The sequence below is a fragment of the Diadema antillarum genome, unplaced genomic scaffold (assembly GCF_040938485.1).
Source record: "Diadema antillarum isolate AM-2024a unplaced genomic scaffold, OU_Dant_1.0 scf00000128, whole genome shotgun sequence".
Taxonomy (NCBI): domain Eukaryota; kingdom Metazoa; phylum Echinodermata; class Echinoidea; order Diadematoida; family Diadematidae; genus Diadema; species Diadema antillarum.
In genome coordinates, this window is record NW_027271017.1 from 1,902,042 (window position 1) to 1,924,084 (window position 22,043).

General features: G+C 37.4%; 1 protein-coding gene across 1 annotated transcript; it reads right to left on the reverse strand.

The window, feature by feature from the left end:
* Positions 1–2,611: 2,611 nt before the first annotated feature.
* LOC139720402 (gamma-aminobutyric acid type B receptor subunit 1-like) lies at positions 2,612–21,036 on the reverse strand. Its single transcript, XM_071631762.1, has 18 exons — positions 20,707–21,036; positions 20,215–20,352; positions 17,925–18,095; positions 15,815–15,916; positions 13,769–13,834; positions 12,958–13,173; positions 11,728–11,817; positions 10,920–11,072; positions 10,159–10,222; positions 9,476–9,553; positions 8,513–8,663; positions 7,787–7,928; positions 6,205–6,318; positions 5,460–5,585; positions 4,383–4,560; positions 3,817–3,986; positions 3,185–3,310; positions 2,612–2,683 (listed from the first exon to the last, which is right to left on the reverse strand). Exons 1-18 carry the CDS (start codon positions 21,034–21,036, stop codon positions 2,612–2,614), a joined length of 2,487 nt encoding a protein of 828 aa, XP_071487863.1.
* Positions 21,037–22,043: the final 1,007 nt, after the last annotated feature.

Genomic DNA, 22,043 nt, shown 5'->3' on the forward strand with positions numbered 1-22,043 from the left:
ATTTCGCGTACTTCACGGCTACTCTTTCACTTTGATTTCGTTCATTTCATAAGCTCTCAAAGACCAGTCATGTCTAACGCTAACCCATTGAAATAATTGTTGATTAATAGATGGATATACAACTAATCACAGAGATATGAAGATACTTGCATAAATGTATAATTATAATAATGAATCATTAAAAGATATTACGCAGCCAAACACTGTTTACTGAATTATTAAGTTTTGATTTGCCATTTTTAGAAACAGTGTCGAGGCTTCTTTCTCGACATAGATCTTTTTCGCCATATCATTTTGTCTTAGTCATCGTTGTCTGTAAAATACTTGCAAACGTGACAATGATTTTCACGCTCTTCATTTGCCCTTCTTTTGCATTACTTGTATTACTCTTTAAATGATTATATTTTGTCTGGGTCATTCATCAAGTAGCATATTGCTGGACCACCTCAAAATCTTTATATAGTTATGATAAGTTTTGTTATTATCGTTACTACCATTTTCTCTTATACAATGACTCTGTGACAGAGTTTGATGATATTCTTATCCTCATGACACATGAGAAGCGTCATCAATTTTCGAATGAATTCTGGAGAAAAAGTGTTTCACGGTAAGCAGGCTGTAATCATGACTTAAGAAATGCAAAGCAAATAGCGGAATCTGAAGATAGGGAGATTTTAAGTTTCCTCTTTCGTTTATACAGTACTTCATAGCGAGATCGAGAAAAGGTCATAAATGATTAAACACGTCATACACCTTGCTACAACTGGCTAGAAGTAAGCTCTTTTCACTACATTCTAGGCCTATGCATCCACCTGAGATAGTTTGTTACAAGTTGCATTACAAACGATGTGAATATTTTTTTCGCCTGTTAATTTTCAGAATAATAATATGCACGTGAGCGAATAGTACCATCATATTATACAACGATATAAAAGCTTTAAAACGTGAAAATGCCACTTATCGTCATAAAGAAATTGTGAATTAGTCCTTGCTCTCAGAGTAGAAAAATAATATAACATCAATTTCACAGCTTAATACTCACGGGTAATCGTATTGAATATTTGTCTATGTATCGCCACTCAAGGCTGCACTACTGCGAAGTCCTTTTCAAAACCGCCCTGAGTCTTTGCCCAATTGGGTCAAGTAGATGAATTCAGTATTCAGGGTCATTGCGCTGTTATTTGACGAATAAAAGCACGATTAGTTTTGCATATCGTCTTGGATACGACTCCGACCTTATGGCAGTGATGGAGAGCAGATTATATTCTGAGTGATGAGTGATAAGGTCTCCCTCTGCTTGTAAATGAGCACACTAGTTGCCGGTATATATGCATATGTATATATATATATATATATATATATATATATATATATATATATATATATATATATGTACATAATATATATTACACAGACGCACATCGCACAGTTTACAGTAACATACACGCATAACGACAAAGGAGTTTCTCTCACACAAACAAGGAAATGTACACATTATGATTAAAGAATACACACACGGTCAGCGGTTAGTTCTCTTTGACTTGTCCAGGTAAATGTTTTGTGCTAAGATATGTGTGTGTGTGTCTGTGTGCGTACGTGCGTGTATACATGTGTGTTTACAAGGGTGTATGTGGGGGTATCAATCATGGAGATTTACTCTCAAAATATATTTCTGTGGTGTGTATGGATATGCTAATCATCTAACATTATAGGATCCTGATAACTGATTTTGGCCAATACATATATTATTTAGATATTGAAATACGCATAATTTCATTTTACGATGAAATAAAAAAATACACAAATTTTATTCTTTTATGGTTGGGGTGAATATAGGTACTGTTATTCCATTCACAGCCAGATTATACTAAACCTAGATGACGAAATAAGAGGAAATGAGTGTTACAGAAATAATGGCTACAAAGACATAATTTCGATTTTATCAACTTTTATTTTGGCAGGTTGTGAGCATCACTGTAAAAGATTGCTGATTCCCATTGTGTATCGTTTGAAACAGTACACGTTTGATGTGATGGAGGTAAAATATTTTGAAATTACATTGATGTGGTGCCGATTATATTCATTAATATATCTGTTTATACCTCGGACTGTACACTGATTAGACATCTAATCTGAACAATCAACACTATACATTTGTTTTGTTCTAAATCTAAAGCATGTAGGCCTACAACAATGTACATGCACATAAGTTTATTAGTTTTCACTATATCATATTTGAAAATCCTCAAATACACCGATGCGCACAGAATGTACGCAAAAAAAAACTATACTCATATAAAAAGTGTTATCACAAAACAAGTCCATTCTTGTCAATTTGAGATGTTTGTGATTAAATCTGCTAAGAAAAAAAAAATAATGATCATCATAAGTGATATTCCATGCAATGCAATAAGTGAGGAAACATCGCAAAGGTTTGATTTTGCTCTATCTGAAAATGTCCTGTTTTAAAATGTTTAAAAATGGCGTTAAACACGATTTGCGACCAAACTCTTCCAATGGCCAGAGTGTGCAAGTCAATATTTACACTACGACTGAAAACAGAAGAAAATAATCGATTTCCGAAGAATGACTACAGCAAAGTCGAGCAGCTTCACTCGCCGTGAATGCAGATTCGATCCAAGCGGGCCAGTTCCTCTTGCAGAGTCTGCCTCTCCTGCAATTTCTTTTCAACAAAAACACGAAATAAACCAAACCAAATAAACAGGAAATAAGGAGCCATGCGACACTAATAAACACTTGTTGCTGTCGTTGCTAATAATCTTGTGATATTGATAGGGGCAAAAAAAAGATAGGAGAGAGAGAGAGAGCTGAGAATGAAGGAAAAAAAAGCTGATGAAGAAGGTGATAGGCATAAGCATTTATTGTACTTCGGCTTGCGAAAGACTGCTTCAACATCAAGAACGTGATATGCAAGATAATTCATTGTATACTTCAGTTTACAACAGATTTTGCTTCAACATCATGACATGAAGAATATAGTGTATAACAACAAATAGAATGCACAAAATGTGAGGAATGATATCTCCTGTTTATTAGTAGTATACAACCACGTCAAGATGATAGACAAATAAAAGGAGACAGTCTGGTTTAAATTGCAAGTGAAATTGAAATGAATGGAGACCACTGTTACGAGTCTAAAATATCGTCATCGAAAGGGCCATACCTGTTGCAAAGTGTTTTGCAGGCGTTGAATAACGGCTTCTTTGTCGTCAAATATGGTATCCGTCCCCGTTGCCATGGGAACGTGATGTTGCTTTCGGTCGCTCTGGGGTTGATTCAGTGCAATCAACTGAGAAAGAGACAAGAGAAAAAAATATTCTGCCACTGAAGGTAATCGACATAATGCAAAGTGCAATTCAAGAGGTAAGAAGGCATTTATTTCGTTAATCAGCAACTGAAATACAAAACTGGACGATAAGAGCAAGCTATAAAGTAAAGTATATTTTGCTGATGGAGTGGACATATTTCTTTTTAACCTGCAGGACGGACAAAGAGTACGGGTTTCATTTAATCGGATTTGATGGCATTTGAAGGCCAATACGATTGCGTCTTGTTGTTTCCATCGAAATAATAGTATTAACTTTAAGTTGCATTTGCAATAATAACATCGACCCCCCCCCCCCCCAACAATAAATGAGACTATTATACCACGATTGTATACTGTTATTAGTTCTAACGGAAATAAAAACAGATCTAGTTCAGTCTGATACATATCTGGTATTTCGGAAGATCAAAATTGACCAACGATTCAGTTTCCATATACTATGTGTGCATTGATACGATATAAGGCCTGACCTTGGGCACAAACACGAGACAGAGAACGATCGTCGTGGCGACCACTATAGCGCCCCCAGCGAACGAAAAGACGAAATCGATGTCTCCCAAACCGTAGTAAATGTAGGCGAAGGGAATTATGATGACGCAGGTGATAGAGACGGTGTACACTGACAAGGCGATGTATTTACCTTGGTAAAAACGAAAACAAAAACCATGCGAAAGATTATAAGAGAGTAAGTTGAAAAAACAACATAAAAGACAATGAAATGATAGAAGAAATGAAAACAATCAGAACACAACTTTGGGCATAAAATTATAAGGTGCATGCATGAGGACAAAAATGTCATTCTCCGTATCAATTATAGTGACTACCATATTGTCAATACAGTATCATCTAATCAATACATTTGCCATCATTATTATGAGTATTATTGCATCACCTCTCATCGCATCACCATTACTTACGTAAGTCTCATCACACAAGTAAATGATTCTGTCGTTATCATCAAAATCATGAATTTGTCGATTTTGTAGTGACAGGATCAATCTTTCATTCTGTAGTATAATGCAACAAGATAACTCACTATCATTGAGTTCCATGATGCGGATGTTCCTCACGGACCAGGCTAGAAAGACGCCAAAAATAAGTAGTCCACCCTTGTACACCCCAAGAGCTCCCAAAAAGGGAATCATGTGGTCTGACGTACACGTGTTTAGAGTTGGCATCTTAAAGATCTCCTTTTCGGGCTCAGTCTCGTCAAACTAGAACGTAAAGAAGAAATGTTGCAGTCGATAATGATGAATTCTTAAACCACTGATTGAAGTAGCGTCCTTCTTCAAATATGGCATAATCGCAAGTTATTTTCATTCACCCATGCAGTTAGAAACTAAGGGTAACAGTGGCGGATCGGGGGGGGGGGGGGGTGGGGGGGCGGGCGCACCGGGCGCGCGCCCCCTCTTTATTTTTTGTTAAAACAAAAGATATAAAAAGACAAAATTGGGGTGGGGCGTGCGCCCCCCCTTTACGGAAATCCTGGATCCGCCCCTGGGGTAAGAGTGGGTTTTACAAAGTTGAATGTAGCACAAATAGATTAATATCCATCACATTGCGATAGATGCTTTTGCAACAGCGGGCACAAGAAATATTGGTTTTATCATCAATTTAACGTAAGCCTTCTCTTTTGCCATGTTTGCTACAAAATGTTTCTACAAAAACGTTATTGTTTAAGATAATAATTTACATTTACATTGCAATAGTATTGACACATATCATTATCCACTTTTCAAGTTTACATAAATCTTGTTATATGATGTTTTCCCTCATAATATTCTCCATTTATTCAATAAGGTTGTTAATTGTGTCATAATACATGGCTGGAAGAATTTTCATTCAAGTCGGTCCTTTCTCCACAAAGACAGACATTACTGAGATCCTCTTTTTTTCTCCTTGGCACTTTTTATCCGCATTTTATTGACGATCTTCCAATATACCTTCACATCTATCTATTAAATACATATCTACTAAATATGTTTATCTATCTATCTTTTGATCTGTCTATCTATTCATCTACTTCCTTGGACACACAACATGATAAGACACAAGACAAAATCCCATTCTCTCTTTCTTCCTCTGCTTGTGAAACTGTCCGATCATTACGTACTATGGGCGTGTACGTTTCCGATTGCGTCGTCATCGGATCATAGATCATCCACAGCGCGAAGAAGGCGACATCGATGACCACGAAGCAGGAGATCGCAATCAAGAGACGGGAGTCAGTCAGTCCTCTCTGAAGACGAAGCAACCAAAAAAAGTACTTCGAGTTACTGCTTTAATGAGTGATTGAAACCTCGCAAGCATTGTCATGTATCCATTGTGCAATCAAACTTTAAGATTGAGTTGAAAAAAAAAAATCACCGCGAGATCAAATTACCTGCATTCTACTATTTACAATTGAGGCGTACATTTTACATTAATTTTAGAGAGACGTTTAAAACAATTATAAAAATCGGTCAGCTAAGAAATTCTTTTGAGATGTCATATCGACACTCATGTTTGCATAGGTGTGGCTTAGTGGATCGTGCGATGCCCTTTCGATAAGTAGATCCCTGGTTCGAACCTCCAAATGAAACTCGTGTCCCTGACTTGGACACCATTTATCTGCACGGCCTCCTGTATGATGCACAGGAGGGTAAATGGATACTGATGAAGAAATTGAACGTTATTATTGAAACGCGCTGTATAAAACATGACTACAGATTCACTATAAACATTGTTGAAATTGGAACATAGGCCTACTTGAACAAAATAGCCAACTGAATCATGATGTCATCAATTCATGCAACATTGGAACAGGATTTACTAATGTTTATTTTACTTTTCCTTGTAATTACAGAAGCCAAACTTACCAGCACTTTCCTTGCCTTCATAGCGTTCGTGTAGATCTGATGAATACGGTACGTCTTCATGAAAAGGGCGCCAAATGTCAGGGAAAGTCCCACGCTGGCAACTAGTATAGCGCCCTCATAAAACATCACGAGAAAAATTGAACCATAACTGTTTTCGTCATTGCTCTGTCATAACTCATTTCCATTACTCATTCAAAATAGAAGCATTAGGGAATCAATTTCAATGTATATCCACCAACAGTCAAGCATTTTACAATTTCAGTTAATGATCTATCAACATGCTTTCAAGCATTTACCAGTCACAAAGCTAGCATTGATTTCTAGTTGCTCATCTTGGTATCACTTCACAAAATATCCTAAACATAGTGATCATCCTTTCAAATAAAAATATAATATATAAGTCGCTTATCCGACCGACTCTACAGAAAATGACGATAACAATACATGGTTGCACTTTCGTCGCTTTTAAAGGAGACCTCCAGATGATTTTCAGACTTTTACATTTGAATAATAAGTACAGAGTTTCAGAATTTATGGTGATTTGGACGAGGAATAAGAATGCTTTCAAAATGTATAACTAATTGCAATGAACAAGGATGATGACATGCATAGCCATGTTCAGACGTATTTCTAGCCTGAGTAAAAATTTATGGCTCGGCAATTAAAATTTAAATTAATGCATATCTTACCACGACCCTTGTGTCCACACGACGGTCGTGGGAAGAAACTCCGATCAATTTATGTGCGAAGGTCGGTGTAACTTCCGGAAGTGGTAGCGCCGCGCATGTTGACCATGCGATTGTTTTTTACCAGTGGCATTTGTCTTCTCCATTCTTGTTGATGGAAATTTTGGCATGAGGGGCAGTTTCTTCGTCGCGATCGATTAGGTTAGAATTGCACTACACGCGCAGGTGTACTCGCAAAATGTCAACATTGCTATTTGACCCAGGAAGTTTTACCTAGGTCGTAAGGTATGTAAGTTCATAAATACTCCGAAGGCTTGTCCGCACGGGCAATTTACTCCGACCGGCTAGTCGTGGTAGCGAGATACTCCTGAGAAAACTCAGGAGTATCTCGTTCGGAGGAAGAGGTCGTGGTAAGGTCCTCTGATCGGAGGAAGTGATACAACGACCTTGTTCAGACGGGCACTACTCCGACCTATCCTCCAAAGTTACTCCGAACAAGCTTCCTCCGACCCTTCCTCCGAAGTTACTCCGACCAAAACTGCCTCCGTCTGAACACAGCTTTTGCAGCCTCGCCATAAGAATGCATGAGTTGGGGATCAAGGAAGGAGGACAAAAGAAGATGGTCTGCAAACATTCTATACAGGTGAACTTGTTAAGCAAGTGGTATTGTTACGGAATTGCACTGACATTTCTGAAATATGAGGCTCCTATGTCATCAACATTGTTCAGTGTAATTTGTTTAAGATTTTTAAGAGTATTGGTTTCTCTTCTCAAGGACCACAATAAATTCCACTGATCTGTACATGGAGATTTCGATTTATGTACTACATGATGTGAAATTATTAAAATTGTCTGGAATGCCCCTTTAAGATTTTGGTTGTGCTCTAGACATTCACCTGGCACTGAAAGTTGACGTAGACTGGACTTCCCTGGCTTCTTGCCTCCAGTGAAGCGCTCAGCAGGAAGGTGGAACAGTATAGGAGGAAGCCCCCGACAGCAATCACATTATTTAGCACAGGACTCGAGATCTTCACGGCTCTGTTTCATTCAGATAAATTTGTTAGGGTATCATTCAAAAGTCACTTTCAAATTTTAGAGGCAACAAAAGAAATTAAGAGGAAAGGAGGTGAAAGGAAGCATCGGAAGGGAAGGAAAGAAAGTACCTGAGTCGGGCAGTTCTTTCAATTTAAATCTGCTTGGAAAATGTTTTATTCTTTTTTGGTGTGTTTGTTTTTCTTACAGTTATCCCCTGTGCAGAAAAATGCAATGTCTTACAAGACCTCGATGTAAAACAGCTGTTAGCTGATCTTTTTAATCCTGTATAAACATGTTCCGATGAATGAATGAATAAATAGATAAATAAATAAATAAATAAATAAATAAATAAATAAATAAATAAATAAATAGGTAAATGAGTAGACACATAAATAAATACATGTATAAGTACATAAACAACCAAATAAATAGATTCTTCATTTTTTTTTTTTACAGTTATCTTTGCCGTTGTCCAGTCAACATTCAAAATTTTATTTAAATATTATCATTGCTGCTGCTAGCTAGCACAATGTTTAGAACGATTTTTTTTTCTCAATCTGTTTGAAAGTCTGCTGTGGGGATTTTACCTTTTGTTTCTATATGTGATGTTGAAGGCCAGAAATACAACTGCCAGAACGATACCACACGAAGCGAGGGCGAAGATAGTGGTGCGAGCTGCACCCGATATCTTGATGTCAATCTGAACCTTTGTGGGTCCGTCAACGGGGACAAAAGAACCTGAAAGAGGGTGCATGGAATCTTTGATGTTTTGGTAGATTCATTCAAACGTCTGTTTAGGGGGTTCAATTCAATAGATCAAAAATTAATCATTCTAGGATGGAGTGGGGGCGCTGAAATTGTCTAGGGATTTTTTTTCGATATCAAAAGGAAAGATAAGAATCCAAAGATTCAGATGTATATTTTGGCCGTAGATAGTCTGGAGAGGGCGCAATTTCACTTCACGACGCGTCGTCACCCAGAAAATCGAATAAAGGGCCTAGCTTAACCTACTATCGTCCTGTGTTTCTTGTTTTTCCTCGTGTTGCCAGTAGTGGTATATCGTTCTATCGACTGTTAACTAGATATTACGTATTACAGATTTTCCTGTGGACAATATGAATTAGAAGTGACATGAAATGAATGCACACAGTCTTACTTAGGGTACTAATAATCGATGTGCCGCTGCTGTTCACAATTTTGTTCAATTCATTCACACTTATTTAAACGTACCAAAATCTGTCCCCACTATCTTGACAGAAATGACATAAGTTTTATTTTGCACGTAACTGCGTTAATACACTTATCACACAGACACAATTAAACCATGGTGAACACTATCTGTATCAGAACTGGTAGACTGTTTTGTGTCTTTGTTTTGTTTTGTTTTGTTTTTGTTTTCGTTTTATACACCTTCTGTATAAAGACATCTTAACAGCAGCTTACATTTTTCTTTTAGTCAGCACATCTGAGATGTCTATATTTTCTTGTCGAAAATTAATGAAATAAAAATTGAAATTGGAGTTGGATTGAATTGTCTTGCACACTCTCACCTTCCCACCGGAAGTTATTTTTCCATCGAATTCTGTCCGTCTTCCGGTCATACACAAATATTTGCTGTACCGTTCCATCTGCGTATAAAAAGATGCAACACACACAAACTTAACAAATATGATTTCGTAACAGAGAGTACTAACAAGTGATGTCATAATAGTCATTCATCGCCATGGAAACTGGGTCTAGACAACCTCACCTGGCCCGAATATCTGTGCACACTATTACTGGAAACCATGATCGCATTTAGTTCCAACCCCATTAGACTGTGACATCGTCATTTCGGTACTTTATTGACAATACAATCTTAAATTTCTACACTGTACGATAGCTTTCTTACTCTAAGCTTGATATAATCCTTTTTGGTTGCTTCCATTGGAATGAAACATTAAAAAGTATTTTCTTTACTAATGAAGACTGCAAACACCCACGCAAATTTCTACACAAATTATAAAATGAAATAACAAGTAGCTGGTTACTGGTTTAATATCAAACTTCTGACATTCTTGATTCTTTACCCCCCCCCCACCCCCACCCCCACACCTCGGTTCATACAATCTTTGGTTGAGCTGTAGCAAATTTGGCATCTCAAAGAATTGTCTATTTCTCCGACTTGAGTGGCACTTTTAAAACCATCAATTGCTACAAAAAAAAGATAAAAATTTCTTGGGCACACGTTTACCTTGATTTTGTTGTATCACAGCATCGCTCTCTCTGCTGCCGAATGAATCAAATGCTCCTTGTCCCTATAAACATGAAAAAAAAAACAACACACACACACCCCTGTCAAATCATCGCCAAAAGTTCAACATCTTTCTAGACCAGAAACAGCCTCACACACCCATCTCATCCAAATAACATTTTCTGTCAAAACAAAGTCCAGATCTTTACATGTGCAGGGAAAAACAAAAGCTGCAAAATACAACAAGAGCATGATATGAGCACACTACCATCAAAAGGACGACTCTAACCTAGATATTGCAAAAAGAGACCAAATGAAACAAGGTCACGATCCAAAATAGTATTGGTTCTGAAGACTTTAAACCTGTTCTCAGAATTTTATTGACGAATTTACTTGCAAAGCGATTCAGACAATTATTTGCAATGAAACCAGCCCCCTCCCCCGAAAAAACACACGAAAATAAGGGATTTTTTAATCGCCCCTTAGTTCAAGAAAGTATATTGTTACTCAACAAATGAGGTTTCATTGGAAAGGTTTGATTTTGCTCTACCTGAAGATACACTCACAATAAAAGCTTTGAAAATGGGGCTTAACTCGTTTTCCAATCCAACTCTTTAATTGCCTGTCATTGGTCATTGACATCATAATTGCAGAAATTACCGACTAAAAGCTCAAAATATAGACATACAAGCTGACAGTGTACCAAAAGAGTTAGTAGTTCAAATTATTACAATTGAAGTTTATAGAAAGAAGATGCTAACCGTCAAACCGACAAATCGTGTTTTCTTCGTTTCCTCCACCAAGATGTCCGCCAGGATCTTGTTGTCGTAAGTGAAGTCAGCCAATGAGAGGCCGGGATACTGAGATGAGATCACGTGACTAGAAGCGTTCAGGGCGAGGGCTATGGTCATGATCTAAGCGAAGGCAATATGCATGGCACGTTCAGATGAATAAAAAACAAACAAACAAACAAACAAACAAACTAATAAAACTTAGTGATGGCCTTCATTCATGTATGCAAGTGCTTACAAATTATCGTGCAGTCTTCAAATTTAATTTAGTAGACGTGTAGTATAGTTATAGAGCAATCACCTGTTACACGTCCTTTCATATAGTTTGTCTGAGGAGAATGTTTGGTTCGTGAATGCTATTATTTCCTTTAATGATACTGCTCTATTTTCATTATCAGGTGTAGTAGAGTGAATGTTAACAGTTGTGTGTTTGTTTGATTTTTGTTCATTCTATTGTCATCACTGTTGTTATTCAAGCAATTGTTGTGGTCAAGTACATTAACTTAAAGCACTGCAACGAGTGGAATTCCAACATCGATGACAACTGGGCACCTGGATCATTTGAAAATATGTTCACTTTATTACCCAGTATGTTGTTCAAAGCCGTCTCGTCTGACAGCATTATCAATATAATACAATTTTATTCACACGTGTGTTTCAGTCAAAAAGTAAAATGAATACGAGCCTTTTTATTTGTTTCATACCCGCATAGGCGTATTTCCTAATCCACCCATTAAATTTGGATGGAAATGCAATTTTTATTTCCGTCATGGCCTACCTGATCATACCCATACGAGTCGCACGCTCCAGCCGTGACGAGTTCGTTCTGGAGGTGACGATAGAATTCCAGACGATCGCTGTCAGGGTACTGATAGAGAGGGAGAAAAGGCGGGAAATGGACACCTCGTTACTGCGAAAGCATAAGGCGGTGTGGATGGGGGTGGTGGTGGGATTGCCATAGCTTATTGGTGAGGCACACGTTAGGGATACATAACTGTACACTTTGCTCTTTGGTTTTATATTTTCTCATTGCAAGCATTTTTCATATCTGTAAAATGATGGTAAAAATTTAGGTAGCCCTACCTAAAGGTACAAGCCTTCATGGACTGAATGGCAACAAATATAATTCTTATTCGTGTGGGGAGTTGAACCTTCTCAATCTTAAACTCGTTTTTAACCGGGACCTACACTCCACAAGCTCGCTTTTAAGTAGGTTCCTTCATATTTCTTTAGCATTCATTCACAGATTCCAAACTTAACAGATCGACCACTATTATGTTTTACATGATTATTTGCAATATTCTATGTATGTCATACATTTCATTTAATTTTGTTATATTTGATGTAATTTTTCATCGAGAAATATGAAAATAAATAAAATTGAAATTGAAATATAATGAAAATAAGATTAAAGCCGTCATCATTATTACTATCATATTCATTACTACTATACTATTCTATCAGTATGATAAAAATCATCCAATTATTATCAATATCATTTACCTTCCTTTACCACTGTCCTTTTCATCACTGAAACTATTATCATTACTATGATATTGACAAAAGCTCGTAGTATTATTGATACGACGGACAATATAGCGTGCTCAACATACCGAGGGCGTTGTTAGGTTATACAGTCGAAATGAAAAAAAAAAAAGGCGGGAGCTATACTCTCGTGAAATATATGATTATAACATTATTCAAAACGTGCTTTTAGCGTCTGTTGTTATCGGAAGAATTATCTTTTTTTCTGTTGTCGTCATGCGTCTTTAATATTAATGTCTTCTTTGGAGATTCATGTCGACAATGGATAATCTTGTTGTTGTAATCATGTCTTTATTGGTAAACAAACACAAAAATAAAGAGCATGTTAACATTTATACCAGGTTTATCAAATTTAAAGTTACATCAAACAGTGTCAAAGTAATGGATGTTTTCATGACACATTGATACAACCAGTAACGCACCATCAACACAAAAAAATAATATCCCTATACAACTAACTCACCACGCCATTGAAGTTAATCGTTGATAAATCTTCCTGCACCTCAAAGCCGCGCATGCTCAGATACCCATCTACTGCTTCAAACACCTGTTGCACGGAGCAGAACGAATCTTCACCCCTGTCCAGGATCGCGTTGGTCTCCGTTCGCCACCAGTGGGCGTGGTACCAACCCATCAACACCCACACGTACTTAGGACCGTAGAGATTCTGGCGGTACACCTGTTTCGGACGACAAGATTTATCCGATATTCACTCTTAAACAGAAAGCGTGGTATTTGAAATGACAATGATAATAAATTTTTATGATCTAATGAGTTTGCGGGAAAAAACCCAAACAAAGGAAAAGAAAAAACAACAACGATTGCCAAATCAAACTGAAACTTTCGTTGTGACAATGAAAAGGAGCTTTAGATTTGAACGGTAGATTATGCGAAGACGCAACCTAGGCAAAGTAAAATGGCGCCCTCTTAAGATCAGTGCATCAATGATGCTATGTAGCTCTGGAAATTCATTCAAGTAGCTCTCTGCGTTGTGAATTGAGCGGACGCAAAAATTGGCCCAGAACTGAAAAGTGTTCAGTTGACGCTACATCGATTTGATTTCGATAAGCAATTTTGCGCATGCGCAGAAGAGTTTCTTTTTCCTCTGAACGTCCGCGTCACCAAAAAGGCTCCCTAATAATTCAGCAATGTAAACCTTCATTTTGTAAAGCACCGTATCTATCCCTAATCAATTTGTGAACTAGGAAATCAAATCTCAGTTTGTCTGTTTTAAAAGAGAATGAACATCACCTAGAAATGACAGTGCAGTTTACCTCGCAGAAGACTCTCGCGGCCATGTCTGTGTACACACTGAGGAAAATGATTCGCGCATCGTGTCGCTGAGGTAACGAAAAGAATAAAAATACATTGTTATATAGCATGTGCACAGAATACACGTTCAAGATTATTATAAGACTACTATCCAGTTCGAAATTGAGTTTCAAATCAAAATTATCTTTTCCTTATTAACTTTCCATTAAAAGAAAATATAACTCACAGAAATAACATGATAATGAAATAATGTCCTCGAGATAGTTCGAGATGGGATGACATCATTGTAGCCCTAATAGAAAAATGTAAACGGTGAGGGCAACCTCACGAAAATGAATGAATCGATGAGCAATGTTACTGTAATTGTATCCTTACCGCAAGCAAATAGAAATCGTCATTTTATATCACCGGTATGTTGGAAGATGATTTTTTTTTTTCGAATTCAATGTGTCACGTACATACATCTAGCCTCAGTAATGATAAATTCAAATCAATGCATATTTCGGGGCTCCATAGGCTCCAGTAGATTAACTCAAAACAGAACAAAAGAATATTTTCTTCTTCTTCTTCTTCTTCTTTTGAAAAAGGGAGAACGTTTGTTGCATAGCTCTCACATCACATACCAGTAAATGAACAAATGTTGCTTAACAATTGACATGAAATAGACCTAGGCTATACGAATCTGTGATACTCTGCTGTTTGTTTGTTGTTTGTTTTTTGTTTTTTTTTTAGAATGAGGAATAGAATTGGAGAGGGGGGGCACAGGATAGAGATAAAAGAATATATCAATATATTTGAATTGGAATATGGTATGATGACACAATAAAACTATCTATTTTCTTGCCCTTCATATTTACACCATGTAGAACAATTATAATCCAAATGTTTTGGGTTTTTTGAGCCGGGTTTTTTTTTTTCTCAGAATATGTAAGTGTTTCTGTAAAATGTGTCTCTACTTTTATTGAACATAGACATAAACATTACTATTATATTTTTATTTTCATGTATTACCTGTTTTTAAAGGATTGTATAATTTCAAACATTGATCTGTATATTCTGTTGAAAAAAAAATAAACTGAAAATAAAATTTTAACTTGAACTTAGTCATACAATCATTCAAAACAGAGTTGAGCGTATCCTAAGGTTATGTTTCTTTGTTTGTTGTTGGGTTGTTTTTTGTTTTTTTTAAGAAGAACGCATCTTGCGTTAAAATGTTGTCAGTACATGAATAGAAATCTTTAACTATCGTCGGCCTTTAATAGGTCATGTATTTCTACTCTTCTTTTTTCTCAATTTCTTCCCCTGCAAATAAGATGATTCTAAGGTTTCTTTGAGATTACGATGAAAGTTCTTACAGAGCACAATAACATACCGCAGTCCATAAGAGCCAATCAATATCAGGTAGGCATTTGATATAATAACTGTAATCTAACCAGTTGATACCAAGGGTTTGCTCTGGCAAGAAATCAATATTTTGCATTAACGTGATATTTTCTTCAATTGCATCCCTCAAGGATCCGGATATTTCTCAGAGATTTTTTTCTCCTTCCTCAGTTTCTATTTTGCCCTTCTAGTCTGCACGTACATCTTCTACCTTGATGTTTCTTCCGACTAATAGCTTGCTCAATTGAAAGCTTTTACTTCGAGCGAAGAGTTGATATTCATGTAACTTTTTATATAACGTTTTATTCTTTATGTCTTATTTACTGATTTATTTTACTTTATTCTTTTTTTTTGTCGGAGGGAAGGACGGGGATAACAATTTGGCATTAAGTGCAATCAGATAAAAGTGAGGTTCAAAATATTTTTTTTTTAAATGACGTTGCTGAAGACGAAGTTCGGAATTTCACTTGCGTATGTAGTAAGGCTGGCTTTGGATTTGCAGCATTTCTAGTGGAATTCACTTCAAGAGGACAAAAAAGATATACCGCAAGATCATAGTGTGAATACTGCAGTCATAAATATATAGATGTGAGTGTGAGTGTGTGTGTGTGTGTGTGTGTGTGTGTGTGTGTGTGTGTGTGTGTGTGTATGTATGTCTTAAATACCTTCAAGCTCTCAATATTCACGCGCGGGTCATCGTTGACTGTTTCCACGGCAACGGCATTCAACCCTTCAGCTTGCATCATTGTTGCCAACTCTATCATCTCCTGCGAAAAGAAAAAAAATGGGGGCATAAGATATTATGGCAAACATCTTCCAATATTATACTTTCGATGATAGGCCTACCGTGGATATAGGCATTTAAGTTTTGAAAACATATTTGCCTCTTGTTGACATCAGGGCACCGTTTCATGAAAGCTGTCAGCCCTGACAAGTTGTCAGTCTCTGGCAATTTCAGTATTTTTTTTTCTTTTGACTGGTTAAGAACCATTGGTAACTGACTGTTACTATGGCGATCGTCATGAAACGGTGCCGAGGTCGGAATCTGGAAACATTTTTGTTTAGTGTCACAAAACAGCTGTAGAACATGGACAGGAAAATACTCATCTGGATCAAATCTATCTTTTATTTTTTTTTTAATGCCCGATACTTCATCAAATTGGATTTGAAGATGTTTGCTGCATTCTTTCAGGACATGCATGAGTGTGTGATTAACCAATACTTATGTGAGTTTAACATGTGAACTCTAAGAGTCGACGCATATCTATTCCTCCTCCCCCCCCCCCCCGCAAAAAAAACACACCAACCAACAAACAAACAAACAAACAAACAAACAAACAAACAAACAAACAAACAAACGTAGACCAATAGATGCGATGATGTACGAGCAGGTAGATAACACAAGATTATGATTATGAATGACAGCACGAAAGCTTTTAGTCCATTACGAATAAGTGTGTGAAATATGACGGAACAAACTAAACAATGCTTATATGCCGTGCTAGTCGCTTTCTTGTTGAGTGCTTCCATAAATCTAATCATAAAGAACACAATTCTTAAAGTAACATAAGTCATTCAAGAAATGAAGATATTCAAGTTTTGCTTATTTTACCTGAGAATATCAAAAGCCGGAAAAGAGAAAAAATGAGATAAAAGTTACCATTACTTGATAGGAAGCACCCATTAAATTTCGGTTTGAAGAAAAAGAATATAGACATGTCAAACTGTATCTTGATATGACTGAAAGCCAGATGAAGAGACAATGTTGTTATTATACTAATGATGCACAGGAAAGAGTGCGTTAGTGAAGGTGCGGCGCACTCGAGAGTATTGACAATGGTGCAACATGCACGAGGCGCAAGTAGCTGATGACATGGTTCCGTTGCCATATACATTTTTGACAATAAAGATTTTAATCAGCTTTGGAAAATGAGGAGGCAGTTTTATACCCAGGGATCGGGAGTCATCCGCAGTGGAATAACCGCGCACTACGAGAAATCTATGCTAAAAGTCTTGCCCCGATACCCCCAAGTATGACAGAGTCATTCCACGATTGTGCCATTATGAATGTAGTGGGTAAAGCATTTGGTTCAATGATACGTAAACGTCGTACCATGCAGAACTCGAATCTGGAATCTCTTCTTTAATCGTTCAAAATCTTACTCACTATACTATACTATTACCACTAAACTCTTAGTAATTGTGATGATTCAAGGTATTTTTGAACAGAAATGAAATTATGGCCATTATGATTAAAACAGTAGAGCATGATCAAATTAATAAAACAACACCAAAATAGTAAACATTTTACGTATAGGGCCTACAAGCACAAGTACAATCACTTGGCATCTTTCACATGAGCGTGTGGGAAGTCCATATCAATGCAGTATCTTATCAAATTCGTTGCATTGAAATATTTAATTGATATAAAGGAAGGACCTGTTTTTGGTTTGTGTGTGTGTGTGTGTGTGTGTGTGTGTGTGTGTGGTTGGTTTTTTTGTTGTTGTTTTTTTTTTGGGGGGGGGGACTGTTATGTAGTCTTAAGGTGTGATTGGTCCAGCAATTTATCATATAGCCACTGAACACGGAGCCAAAATGAAGGGGAAAAGATTTCCTTGGCTTTAGTGCCATAAACTCTGAACAATAGATACTTCTTCAAAGATAAACACTTTGCTATTGACAGAAGATGGTGGTAGACTTATTCACTGAATTTCATTACTCGCTAAAACCACCTATAACTGATGAACGGAAAAGAGAAATCCAGTCTATACATACGTCTCTAAAAAGGTTGACGTCTTGGTAGACGATGGCAGCCCTCTTCCAATCCATGGCCTTCAGGAGGGCCACCCTGGCCGGGTTGAAGACCGAGTTGGCTGGGTAGATCTGCACCGTGTAGGGGTAACGTTCCACTAGTTTGTCATCTGCTTGAAACTGAGCTATTCCAACCTATCGAATAGATGACATGATCAAACTGAATCCATCTATATTCTGGCTAAAATCCTTGACCTACAATAGTGTCGATGTGTTTTTCCTGTTTACAGAAGATATTGTTTACCATTGGTGCAGTGATTTAAAAGTGTACGAGTTATCACGTTTGATACATATGTGTAGGTCAGTTGTACCATAACACATCGTACCATATAAAAATTTTGCAATAAAGCCGAAAATATACGGAGCTTTTACTTTTTTTCTCAATAAACCATAACTGTAGACGATTTATTCTAGAAACAATTGTATTGTTCACATTTTGTATGTTCAATATTACATAACATTGATTATACTGATTAACATCTTTACATTGGTCACGTGTTGGTTGTTTCAATCCCTTACTCACATTTTAGAACTATTTTGAAGCACTAAAGCTAGGTTCTTGTTCCGTCTGCAAAAGGTAAGTAATGCCTTTAAAGATAATGATAATGATAATGAATAACATTTATATAGCGCTTAATACTGATGTTTCTAAGCGCATTCATCCGGAAAAAAAAAAGAAGTATGACATTAAAATAAAATACAGCATTATGTAAATATACAAATTATGATATAACATGCAACAGCAAAACAACATAATTAAAGTTGAGTAAACAGATAAGTTTTCAACGATGACTTGAACTTATCAACGTTATCAGCATTACGAATATGGAGAGGAAGTTTATTCCAGAGAGACGGGGAAATAACAGAAAAAGCCCTATCACCATAGCGGGTGCTGGTACGGGGACCATGTGATAGTTGGAGAGTGGAGGAAGAACGAAGAGAACGGGTTGAAGTGGAGGAGCGGAAAGAAATTAAGTCTTTGAGGTAAGATGGAGCAAGATTATTACATATCTTGTAAACGATAAGGAGGATTTTGAAGGTGATACGTTGATGTATGGGGAGCCAGTGGAGGGATTGGAGAACAGGAGTAATGTGGTCAGATCTTTTTGTAAGGGTTACAAGCCTAGCAGCTGTGTTTTGAATTCTTTGAAGTGGTGCAATACTAGAAGCAGGGAGACCAACAAGCAGGGAATTGCAGTAGTCAAGGTGGGAAGAAACAAATGCGTGGATGAGACGTTCAGTGGAAGACTGATCCAATAACTTACGGATTTTACCAATTTTACAGATACCCCAAGCAGCAGAACGACATGAGTTCTTAATGTGTTGTTGAAAATTCAGGTGCTTATCTACAATAACTCCGAGATCTCTGACGGACTGAGAGGTGGGTATAGTACTGTCTTCGAGGGAAAATTCTGTGAGAGAACCACCTCGCCTAAACTGAGAATGAACATATAAAAATTCTGATTTAACACAATTCAATTTCAAATAGTTATCACATGACCATTGCTTAATATCCTCAACACATCTACTGAGTTTGCAGAGTGCTTCGACTTGAGTATTTGGTTGTATGATTATATAAATTTGAGTATCGTCGGCATACATAACATGTAGAATATCTTCATGAGAGTTGATTACAGAAGACAGAGGGGCTGTGTATAGAATAAATAGTAAAGGACCAACCACAGACCCCTGGGGGACACCATGTCTGTGAGGGAATGACTGAGAAAGTGCGCCGTTAACGTTTACCATCTGGTGGCGGTCATGTAAGTAAGATGAAATCCATCTCAAGACTGTTCCCGTAAGACCAAAGTTGGACTCTAATCTGTTCAGAAGAATCACATGATTGATAGTGTCAAACGCAGCAGAATAATCTAAAAGCAGGAGAGCAGCTTCGTGGCCTTTGTCTACTGCTAAGAGGAGGTCATTGAGTACCTTCAATAAGGCGGTTTCTGTGGAATGAAAGTGCCTATAGGCAGACTGACTAGTAGGAAACAACTGGTGTTCATCGAGGTGATCTCTGAGTTGGCGAGCCACCACTTTCTCAAGAACTTTACCAATAAAAGACAAAAGATTGACTTTAGAATAAAGAAAGCGAAATAGTGTAGGCCTATTTCTTAACGCCGCAACGGTATTACAACATAATTGATGTCTCTGAAGATCCGTAACTCTTTTGCAAGACAAAATGATGACTTCGTGAATTTGTTAACATCAAAATACTTATTTCTGAACCCTATTCCACTTTTTTCTCCATCACCTGTACGAGATGGTACTGAGCCGCCACCCGGTTGATCACCTCCCCCACGCTGGAGTAGGTCGGTCCCCAAGCCATCACCACTTGGGGAGAATTATAAATGACGTCATAAAGATATCGGAGGGCAGGGCCTGGTCGAGCCTATGCAAAAAAAAAGTAAATGAAAAAATATGTACCATTAGTTTGTTATACGTGAATATATTTGTTTCTGCTGAATAAGATTAACAGGGATAGTGTAAAGGACTACCCCATGAATCTTGTCAACAATTGGGCCCCGGTTGTGAGTTAGCCACGATTAAAGCAAGTATAAGATCACACTTCATTCATGAATTGCAAAGAGAAACAGATTAATGTAACTTATTGATACATTATTATACTAACGTAATCCGATAATTTAAAGTTACATATTGATAAAACTTAATTTGTTGAATACTCGGAATCAATTATAAAAGTTTAACTGAATTCTTACCACACTACGACGACTTATGAGCATACCTGAGTCCAATTCCAAATGATTCTTAGCTCGTAGTCGTTCAGGAGGTTGGGCTCGGCGTTCACGTGGTCGACGGCAATAAGGACGGTACAAACCAGCTTGTCGAAGTAGACTTCGCTGTAGGGTAGGAAACCGGCGATGTAGAGCGGGATCTTCACCTTCGGGTGCCCCGTTCCTTCCCCTTCGTCAGCGAGTTCGATCGACGATGGCTCGTCGGACCACCGAGCTGCGTCGGGCCAGAGGTCCTTGTACATAGTGCAATTTCGCCATCGCTCCAACGTGGTCGAAGCGGTAGTCGAAGTCGGTGTCGAAGCAGCATTGATCTGTCCCATGTAAGTGGCAACTAGGAGAAGGACGATTTCGAATGTAAGTAGTTGTCTCCACATAGCTCTGGCTGACAGACGATCGCTGCATTTATAAAATGACAGAGTTTGAAATTGTGAAATCTAATCATTGCTTGATAAACACTATATTATTATTTCACCTAATTTCACTTTCTGCAGACGAATAAGATTGCGGCAGCTCTTTCGTTTCTCTGTGTGGACTTGCTGCGAAAGACCGCCTGTTGTCGAAGTAATCTAGAACAAGATGATTTTTTTTTATTCGATAGGGTATAATTGTCGTGACGTAACGACCTATATGCGTCTTGCTCAAATATCATTTCATACATTTTGTGTCACTCTTAACTTTTTGATTAAATGTGAATCCGTCTTTAAGCTGCCGCGAGTGATGCACTGCATCTAAATTCTTACTAAAACTGCACAGCCTTTCTCGCTTTCTCCATGCACTTAAATTTTGAAACAGTGATTTCGACCAATTGTGGTTTTCCACATACTGTATTCTTAAATGTGAATTCCAGTCGTTGTCGTCATGATTTGATTCGATTTGATTTGATCTATTCTCCTTATGGCATAGCTTTACTATTGCATCGATTTTCAACATTTTTTTTTAAATATTATACTCAAGTGGAAGTTTATTCCAAATATCTGGGCCAGCATGTCTCGTGGATTTATGGGGTTACTTAAGTGTACATCTATTGCAAACACGTATATATCCATACAAACACGTGAGGTACCTCATTTGTTTTTGTTTTTTTTACAAAGATTAATACAGAATTTTACGAGTCACGTTTATTTCAAGCTGCCTGTCCAGAACTATGAAACAAATTGCAAGACTATCACGTGACTATAATATATGGAGAATGCAGGTTCGTTGGATGAATGGGGAAACAGTCTGTGAAAACATTACTGTTTAAGGAGGCTTTTGAATTTCATTGTTTAGGCAGAGAATTCAATGTGAATAGTTACCCGCTTCTTTGACATGTCTTTATTCCTGAGCG